The 10,143-nt window shown below is 48.8% G+C and overlaps 1 protein-coding gene across 13 annotated transcripts in view; it reads right to left on the bottom strand.

Moving 5' to 3' along the window:
• Positions 1-1,165: 1,165 nt before the first annotated feature.
• The window catches only part of ITSN2 (intersectin 2), a 162,014-nt gene continuing 153,036 nt past the window's right edge, over positions 1,166-10,143 (bottom strand). For 11 of the 13 annotated variants that reach the window (XM_033425280.2, XM_033425278.2, XM_033425285.2 and 8 more), the window contains 8 exons: positions 9,832-9,930; positions 8,031-8,198; positions 7,412-7,627; positions 6,707-6,828; positions 5,887-5,969; positions 3,202-3,285; positions 2,585-2,758; positions 1,166-2,072 (listed from right to left, as the gene is read on the bottom strand). In XM_033425280.2, coding sequence (XP_033281171.1) covers positions 1,915-2,072; positions 2,585-2,758; positions 3,202-3,285; positions 5,887-5,969; positions 6,707-6,828; positions 7,412-7,627; positions 8,031-8,198; positions 9,832-9,930 — 1,104 coding nt within the window. In that variant the 3' untranslated portion in view covers positions 1,166-1,914. Of the gene's footprint in view, positions 2,073-2,584; positions 2,759-3,201; positions 3,286-5,886; positions 5,970-6,682; positions 7,260-7,411; positions 7,628-8,030; positions 8,199-9,831; positions 9,931-10,143 lie in introns of those variants that run through there. The other 2 variants (XR_007470728.1, XM_033425288.2) reach the window with 2 other exon arrangements.

Below are 10,143 nucleotides of genomic sequence, written 5' to 3'. Positions count from 1 at the left end.
CCTCTGTCCTGAGTCCCACAAGAGTGCTAACATATCTAGACATGGAGACATGGCACTAGCCACAGTTCATCCCAGTGAGGAAGTCCCACAGTCCCAGGAAAGGATTATCCTATAGCTATGGTCACAGGTAACCCCAGGACTGGTTTTAAGCCTGCCTGACATCAGTGGCAGCTGTATGCTTTGAAAGTCAGCTGGTCAGAGGCAGACTTGTGAACATCAGCCCACACCTGCCTCCATAACCAACACAGCTCGAGTCTCAGAACCCTGTAGAAGATCAGCAGTTTGCTTTGCTCAGTGCGGCTGAGCCTGAGCAGCCAGACTTTCCCTAAATTGAGCAACATTCTTAATTGTCTGGGTTCAGATATTGAGCGTCTCTTCCTTTGACACTGGGGCGTATTCCTTTTAGGTCTGTGTTTTAGCCCATCAGTGCCCAGGATCAATACCTGGAATGATGGATTTTTTTTCCTTGAATATTCTGAATTGTTTTCCAGTTTTTCTTTGTCCAGTGATTATGTTTAGGCAGAAACAGGGGCTATGGTGTGGGGACATTTGAATCCTTCCTTATAGCTGCTAGAGAACACCTGCTCCCTGAGAAATCAGGGCTTCTGTAGCCTGTGTGATTCCTTCCAAAAGGCAGATCTTTTCCCAGTTGTACTCATTAACCCAGGGATTTAGTGTGTAAGAAAGACCTTATTTTTATCAGTGTTCAAGACAGAGTTCACATTTCAAAATCCAGAGGCTGAGTAAACAGCTCTGACAGGTGTGGATGTGTCTCTGACAGCATGGGGGCAGGGGGAGGGAGACAGGTGCTTCTGGAGCTGGAGGGGCTGAGGGACCTGCTGATGATTTTTAATACTTGTGCATTTTCTTCATGGCTAAGTTACCCCTGAGGGTTTACTCAGCTAGGCAAACAGAGGCACTCAAAAGGGAACGCTCTAGCTCCCACAGAGATCATCCATTCTAGCCATCAAAGAAACCAAGCCCCAGAAACAGTAGGTAAAGTGACCAGAGTCACAGAGCAAGTCAATGGCAGTCAAGACGAGGCTCTGGGGTCTCCTGACTGACTACTCCCCCGCCACATTCTGTCCTGATTCATTACAAGCAGCCCCTGAAATTACCTTTTAAAAGCCTTTCACATAGAAAGTAAATCAGTCAGGCTTTGAAGTTACATTCATAAACTTATATTTTTATTCTCTTTCTGTACATATTGGCAATGATAAAGCTTAAAGATGCATGTCCTATGACATATGCAAAAACAAGGAATTTACATAAATAATTTATACTTCAGAAAATTAACGTTGAAAAATATTTTCTGCATCATTAGAGTTCACAGTATTTAAAGTAAATCAAGCTTTCCCCCTTAGATTTCAAACTATATTGTCTCAGCAGAGAATGATAAAATCTAATCAGGAATAAAATGATCAAGTTTCTGTTTTTATTCAGTGCACAAGTGGACACTATTTCCGTAATCAGGCTGTTCCCACGCTGAGGCTGCATTTCTTCCCAGTCCTTCACCTCCTGAGTGGCTGTGACCCAGCGGAGGTCACGTGGTGTGAAATGGTTACAGCGTCACCCAAACCACCCACAGTGGACACATTCAACCAAGTGGTAACGTCTGGTGGTCTGATGCCTCATTTCCACATAATACTTTTTATAGCCCTGAAAATGGAAATCCTGGCATCTAAACACAGCCGAACATGTTAACACTAATACAAGGCACTGTGCTATGGGGTTTGGTTTATTTATAGGGAAGGTCATGTTTGCATAGATTGCTAGCGATTTAGTGTGCGATAAAATAGAGGCCCCAGCATGCGTGGCCTTGTGATGGATGAAGCGGCGCGACGCTCCGCCAGCTCAGGGGCAGCACCGGCTATCTTCTCCAGCCCCAGCCTAGTGGGCAGATCCCTAAGGCCCCTACAGGAGAGTTTTTTGCTCAAAAAGCTGCAGGTCAAAGCGCACCCAGACCTCCCCAGTGGGGACCTCATGCAGCAGCAGTCGGCGGGTTGTAGGGCCTTTGCTTTCCTGTTCTGTTCGAATTTTTGCCACTGGAACTTCAGTGCGACCCAGGAAATCTGGTGAATAGACAAGTGAGAGTCAAAAGTCTTCTTTAAAAAACTGTTAAAAAACTATCACAGAAGGAGTGTCTGAAACAGGATTCATAAAACTTTCAAATTCAAAACAAGTAACTTCTTTTGGTTAATGGCCGTTGGATACTGTGAATGGATGGATGCATGCAGAACAAGGGATTTGTGTGAGGGAAACTCAAACTGCTGGAAATCCAAGCCTCTTTGGTCAGGGAATGGCTCACCCATTCAGTAGGTGCCAGGAGCACAGCGTTTCCATTAGGTAAGCAGGGGTGACTGGGGTCAAAGACCTGAAACACACCTGAGGCCACCCCCCCCTTTCCCCTGAGAAGGTATCCCACCTGCAGCCACTGAGAGCTGCTGAGGACCATGGCCTGTGTCACTGCCCTTAGGTGTCTTGGGGTAAAAACAAGGCTGAGCACCCGGCTTCCAGACCCCAGATCCTAGAGTATGGGGGAAACTTCATATCCCCGCCCCCACCCCCCGGAGTTATACTTTACCATCTGGTGAAAACTGGTCTCTGTCGAACATGGTAAGACACAGCACATCCTGATAAAGATCCTTAATAAAGAACTGGCAGTTAAAATTCCACTTGGGATTTAGTGTGTCCTGAAGGGTTCTGGTGGTGTAGCTCTGGGAGCCCATGCTGATTTCACAGTATGGATTGCTCTTTCCTGAACAAAAACAAACCAGTATACATGTGGCATGTGACAAGAGGGCCTTCTTCGAGCAGAAGCAGGATCTACACAGATGTTTCTCTATAGACCATGGCCGCAGGGGTCACTGCCTGAGGGTCTGCATCTGCCTTGTGGTCTCTGTTCCCAGTGCTGACAGCATCATAAACCTGGGGAGGGACTGTGGGCGCGAATGCCAGGGCTGCTCCCCATGAGCATGTGTCAGTGCAGCTTGCTTCCTGCCTTCTCTACTCAGAAGCACTGAGGAAGGAGGCATCGGTATTTATTGGGAAACTAGAGTGATAATAATTTTGGTCCAATAACCATTTTAGTGGCACTGGAAATACTGACTTTTAAAAAGTGTCCCGTTATTCAATGTTCAGAAGAGTTACCAGCAAAGAGCAGGGTAGTTACCACACCAGTTGAATGAAAGAAGCATTTACCATTTGGTTTACAGGCTTTTAGTTCTGTAGCTTCAATGACATGCACCATCAGACGCCCGATGCCTGAAGACTTTTGAGAGCGAGCTACAAAAGAGGAAGAGTAGTGATGTTAATTTCTTCTCTGAGAATGCAGACAGCTGAGTGATGATGCTAAGCTGTAGATAGTCTTGTCTTTCTGACCAACCCCAGCACTCCCCAGCCTCACGTGCCACTGAACTGGGCCTGGCAGCATCTGGCTGCTCTGTGACTTTGCCCAGGCTGTGTCGCCTGCTAGGGTACCTCGCCACCATCTCTGCCCATCAGCATCCTACACATCCTTCAACATGCAGGTCCAATCTCACCTCCTGGATCCCTTCCCTCCTCTGTGCATCCCACAGCCTGCTGGGTCTGAACTTCTGTGTCAGTCCATCCCCTCTGTCAGGAGGGGCCATGGCAGAGCACAGACTGTTTATTCATCCTTGTGTTAACCCCTCAACTGCCTAGCAAGTAGTAATAGTAATAACATCACCACACATTATATTCATTCAGCACTTAAAAGCAGCTAACATTTATTGGATACTTACTTTGTGTTAGGCATGTGATCGACTTTTACATAAGTTATAATACTTAAACTGCACATTTACAACGTAGCTCTTTATAACTGCCATTGTCATATATGAGAAAACTGAGTCTTAGAAATGACTATAACGTGCTTATGTCACAGAGCTTCTAAAACGGCAAGGTCAAAAACACATCAGATACCAAAGTCCACTTTCTTTTTTTAGAATTTATTTTTAATTATTATTTTTTTTGGCTGTGCTGCGTGGCATGTGGGATCTTAGTTCCCCAACCAGGGATTGAACCCGTGCCCCCTGCAGTGCAAGTGGACTGGACCACCAGGGAAGTCCTCAAAGTCTACTTTCTTAACCACTCACCATAATTCCAATTACATGTAAACACTTTAGCTTATAAACTTTTACTTAAGACCTTATTTTAGGAGGTACTCAGAAACACTTTTAATATGGAGAGAAATGAGTTAGTGAACTCAGATTATCTTGGTAACTATAAAGTTAGTTAAGCAGGGTTTGCCCTTAGGGGTTTAAAAACTAACAAAAGCTGCTTGGTGAGCTACTGACTTTTCAAAGCTCAGGGCAAGTAGAACCTTCTCTGTGAGAAGTGGCCCACCCCTCCTATGTGCCCACCCGCCCAGCAGGCACTGGCATTCAGTTCCCCTTGAAGGCAGGGCTGGGCCATATTCATTTTGTAGGCCCAGTTAAGCCTAGCACAGGGCCTGGCACAGAGTTAAGTAATAAAGGTCTAAAGAATGGAACACGTGGAAAGTGCATAACAATATGTACAGATAATGGTGTAAAGAAAAACTTCGATTTATCTTCGACCAATTAAGAGATCATTATATGCTTTCTGAAAAGATTCAATCATTGATTTTTCAATAACATGCCTTTAAAGTACCATTAAAATAAGATTCAATTAGCAAAAGCCAATTTACGTATACCTTTCAGGAGTATATAACAAAATAAGGGAAACCTGAATAAAAAAACATAAAGAGCTGCAACTCCAGCAGCCAGGAACCTAAGTGGGAGGACTTAGGGAGGGGCCTTGTGCCAGAGCCTGGTGGGAGACTGGAGGGTCTTAATAGGGCTGTGCCACCAGGAGAGGACAGGGCTATGCAAATGGGGAAGAGAACCACGGAGAGAATCTATGCGGGACTCTGCAACTGTCTAGAGATGCAGGGGGATGGGGATGGTCAGAGAGCACATTTCCAGTGTGCGCCCAAGGACAATACTACCGGCCACTGAGATTATCGGGAGGAGCTACTTCTGGAAGGAGGTTAATCCAACAGGAGGAGTGGTGCAGGTGTTTCTGGAGAGCAGGGGCTGCAGGGACAGCAGGCCAGCCGTGACCACTGAAGCTGGGGTGACACGAGGGAGGGAGGCTCAGAACTCTTGGGGTAGGGTGGGAGGAAGCAGAGCTAGGAAGGAGATGATGAAAGAAGATCTGATGGTACAAGGACCCTCAGGGGTGTCATGAGGTCCGGGGGAGGGAGGGGCCTCAATTTCCTGCTGTTGGGGAAAGCGAGCCAAGTTGTTGGGGGTGGTCACTGACGTCGTGTGAGCAAGCCATTTGCACAGATTGATGGGACAGCAAGCGGAGTGAAAGGCTCTGAGTGTAGGGTCCCGAACCCAGTGCTGGGAGGAGGCTGGCTGGACCTGGAGGAGGGGTGGGGTAGAGGCTGGGTGGGGGAGGAGCAGAGGGGAAACGGGCTGTAGAAGTGAAGTTTGATGGAGCAAAATGGACCAAGCAGAGGCAGGGCTGGTTATGCAAAGGACAGACCCCTCTTCCTGGAAACAAGAGTGAAGAGTGTGTGTGGGGAGGAGGGACAGAGACCTTGCCACAGAGAGAAGGGAGGTCCCAGGGCTCGCACTGGATGACCCCCGTCTATGTAGGGGACAGTGGGGGGGGGGGGCTCAGGGAGGCCCCCAGGAGGTTTGAAACGGCTGTGGGAGGCCGAGCGGGCTCTGCCGAGCTTGCCCGCGGCAAGTCTGGTCTTTCAGGCTGTCCCTGTTTATCCCCTCACTGCAGGAGCAGCAGCCTGTGCCCTGAAGCTGGGACCCCGCCCAGTGCCCAGGGTCCCCTGGTGGCTGGTTCCAACCCTCTCAGGCACCGCCCCCCCCCCCCCCCAACTACCTTGATAAGCCTTCTCCCGTTTCTTCTTTTCGGTGTCGATGTACTGCTCAGATGCCGCCTTGATCTTCTGGACCCAGGCCGTCCTGGAGGAGAAGCAGAGTGCCATCGGGCAGACTTCGCACACGGCTCACAGGTCCACCAGGAGCCCCAGAGCTCTGTGCTTGCTAACCTTGGCTTTGAGAAGTTCCCAATCATAGACTTCACAGTAATTCAACTGAAGGACTTGTTTGCTAATTGAGGATCAAGCTGAGAATTTCTAGAAAGTTCTTGACGGCACCAAGCACTTGTCAGGTGCTGGGCGCACAGAGATGGAAGATGCAATGGCAGCTCAGCACGACAAATGACAGGTTCTATTGCAGAGAGCTGTGCACGCAGCGGAGGAGGAGCTACACCCAGAGGACAGGACGTGTAGCTGGCCAGGCAGGGAGGGAAGAAGGCACCCATGCAGAGGGCAGTGGGGGAGGGCAGTGGGGGAGGGCAGACAATCCGGCGGGAGTGCAGGGATGGGACTGAGACCCAGAGGCACGGGACAGCCTCAGAGAGCAGGCGAAGGAGCACAGACTGTCCCTGAGGGACTGCAGTAGGAAGTGAGGTGTTGGCTCTCCCACTTCGGAAGATCCCAAGGAGAGGCTGGAAGCAGGAAAGTGTGTTAGAGGCGTTTGCGGTAACCTGGCACATCTAAACCAAGGCCTGCCAGTGGGACTGTGGTGGAGGAGGAATTAGTAGGGTGTGAGCACGGGCTGGAGGTGGGTTTATGGCGGAGGGAGAGGTCAGGCTTTCTCCTAGGCCTCAAGGCAGGTCACACGTGGTCAGGACTGACCTCTCATTAATGTTGTCTGTTCGGAGGGTGTAGACCCGGTCAATGTGAGAAATGTGGAAGACAGGCTCATCGCTGGAAGGGTCTGTGGGCAGTTTCACCAAGGCTTCATTCAGGAAAATGGGCTGAAAGAATTAGGGCCAAAACACAGGCTGTGAAATGGGTCAGAACACTCCACCCTCCTACGTCCAGAATTGTCTGTTCTGAAGAGCCTTGTTGAGAAGTAGAGGGGTCTAGCTTCCAGAGTCCTTTACTTAGGAGAAAAGAAACTGCCTCTGTGTCATGAAAGTAAATATCTAGGGTAGATCAGATGTTACTAAAGTGGGGACAGGAGCACCGAGTGTCTTTGACAGCTCACGTGACAGGGTCTCTCCTCCAGGCACTGACACTTGACCCTTCCCGTCAGCCTTGGTTTTACGGAGAGACCTGATGCTGAATGTGGACGGAGGTGGGATCACACATCGTGTTTGCTGCGAAGGAAGCTGGAATCCATAGCTGGAATCCAGCTGGTGGCTGTCAGAGGGCAGTGAAGGCCCAGCCACACTAGGCTTCTTCCCTGGGAAGTGACAAAGGAAGCGTGAGCCGTCTGGAGGCAGGTGGAGAGAGTCCCATGAGGACAGGAAAGGCTCAGGCTGGGAAGGAGGTCCTTAAAGTAAAGCAAACACCTCGTTGTGCTCTTGATGCTACTGCCAGGAATGTGACACTTACCATTTTATACATTTTGAATTGAGCGTTGGACTTAGAGCTGAAAAGTTTCTCGGAGCCCGAGGAAACAGCAAACTGCTTGACCATGTAGGTGAGAAGCAGGAAGTCATTGAAGAGGAACCCGTGCAGCTCCTTGTTGCTCTTGGTCTTGTACAGCTTTCCGCTGTGCAGGAGCTTGCGGGGTCCCAGGCAGTTGGTGAGGGAGTTGAAAACAAGTTGCTTAAAGAGAAAGAAACTGTCACTTTGTAACTCCCAGCACCCCTGGCGAGGCCAGCGCCCTGGACCTGAGGGAGGTGCGGTAGACCTTCTAGGTGGGAGTGTGGCTGTAATCATTCACTTTTGCACAGAAGATCCTTACATTTATTTCTCTTCAAAGTTCAAACTGGCATAGTGAAAATAATTACTTACAAAACCACAGAATACTGATTCTCCCGGCTGAATTCAAAGAACTCAAAACATCTCTCTTTATGAGAAAGGAAGATGACAACCCAAGAATGGGCAGGAGGGTGAGTCTGCATGGGCTGAGCTGAGGCACACACTGTCTACACTAGGGGAAGGCACGAACCTGGCTCCCCACCCAGAGCCTGCCTGGCGGCACCCAGCTCAGCCCCACAGGCCTCACCTCCGCGAGACCTTCACACTGCACGTGAGTCTGGATCCACTCCAGTCGGTCTGAATTTTCCTTCTCCCGAACTCCTTCATTAACTTGCGAGCAGAGCTCCTCTGCCCGCTCGAGGGCCAGCTTCAGAGAGGAGTGGTCTACGTGATTTTCTGGGGTGTTCTCCAGAATCTGGAAGAGAGGGGGCTGTGTCATGTGGGATGTCTTACGTCTTCCACCTGCCCTGCCATCCGGGTGCTGGGCGCTGGAAATACAATAGTGGGCAAGACAGTCATTTACCCTTGAGAGGCTCAGGGCCCCCGAGTACTCGGGGAGACAGGTGACTCAGTGACAAGAGGGTGGGCCAAGCGCTACATGGACCAAGTGCCCTGTGGGTCTCTGGTGGCCCTCTAGCTGGGTCTGGGGATAGGCTGTATGTGTAAGGGTGCGTCCCTACTTCCCCCAGTAACAAGCCATGTGCCTTTAGGGTGAACCCTCCAGTATAAACTGCCTGCGCCTTTGGTAAGTATGTTAACTTGCTGAATAGCAACATTTCATTATATTTTGGGGGTCACTGATCCTTCTGAGAAATCTGCTGAAAGCAATGAATCCCCTGCCACGGAAAAAACACAATAAAACCATGTTGTCAGCATGTAGGAAAATGCATTCATTTCACTGAGAAGTGACTTCACGCTAATGTTCCAAAGGTAAAGGGATAGAGAATGCAAATTTGTGTGGTCCCTCTGGAAATTAGCAGGCCCATCAGTAGACGACTCCTGTGCTTCATTTATAGTTCCAAGATACGAAAAAGCTCTGGAAGCCTAAAGCTGTTTTCATTACTCATTTAGTGGCAAAACTTGACCTAAACTGAAGAGATGAACTTTTTATGTCTACTTATAGTGATTATTCATGAATTTCTCTGTAGGACTATTAATGTGTTGCTTATCGGTGCTGCCCAGGCTTGTTGGGGTGTCATGTAATATACAGCATTTGAATTACATTCTGAATTCTGAAACACATCTGGCCCCAAATATTTCAGGTAAGGGACTGTGGATTAATGTATATTAACGGGTCCATTTGGTATCAGAACTGTGACATTAATTCTGTAACATAAGGTCTATATTGAGTTAACATGGCTTACAAACCAGAGATCAAGGCATAATAAAAGCAACAGTCTTATATTATTTCTACTGTTTTTCTTTGTAAGATGATTAAAATTACCTCAATGATTACCTGTGGAATAATCCTTTGAAAGTCTGCCTTCTCCTTAGAAGGCGTATCAGCTCGAGAGGCCAACATTGTTTGTGTCAAAAAGATGAATGGAATTTTAGAGGGACTGTGTAGTCAGCCAGCTGAGGTAGGATACAGCCAGGGGACGATGATGAGCTGTCTAGGACACTGAGTTGGAGACTGCTGGGATGTCTAGGTTACACATTCAGTTGGTAGATGAATTCAGATCTCAGCTGGAAGACTGGACCCCAAGGTCATACTAACTGTGGACTCTTTCCACAGCTGGAGACCTAGAGGGCGTTGCCCTGCCTAGACAAAATACACTCATGACCCCGAGAGGCCAGGGAGCTTCCTGGGAAGGGGGAGGACAGGTAACCCAAATGACCATGGATACCTCTTTTATTTGCCCACTTCAAGGATTTATCCTTTCAGACTGCATGTGTGTCCATGGGCGTGTGCGCGCGCACACACACACGGTGCCTGGTCCACCAGACAGTATAGTCGGACCACGTGGTGGGTGGCTGGTGTATCTGGAGGCTCCCTATCAGCCTCTGTGAACCTCAAAGGGTCCTGCTTTTCCCAGCTGGGCACTTACACTTCTGATGAGGAGGGGGTAGCGGGTGATCCTCTGCATGGGCTTCAGCAGGAAGCTGGAAAGGGGCATTCCTTTACATCGAGGGTCAGATGCCAGCCTCTGCAAAATAATTGAGAGGCTTGTGAGGAAATCATAGCCTGAGGAAAACAAGGAAACATTGGCTATTCTCCTGACTTTGACCACCTTTTAGATTTCTAACTTCTTTTAAAAACTCAGGATCCAAAATGATACGTATCAGGTTAACAGCAGGAATATCCCACTTCATGCGCCAAAGCCAGTGGATGCTTTCAGTTCTTTCTTAGGTGCGTCTGA

The sequence above is a fragment of the Orcinus orca genome, chromosome 13 (assembly GCF_937001465.1).
Source record: "Orcinus orca chromosome 13, mOrcOrc1.1, whole genome shotgun sequence".
Taxonomy (NCBI): Eukaryota; Metazoa; Chordata; class Mammalia; order Artiodactyla; family Delphinidae; genus Orcinus; species Orcinus orca.
The sequence above is the reverse complement of the archived record's forward strand: the minus strand, read 5'-3'. Positions and strand labels throughout refer to the sequence as shown.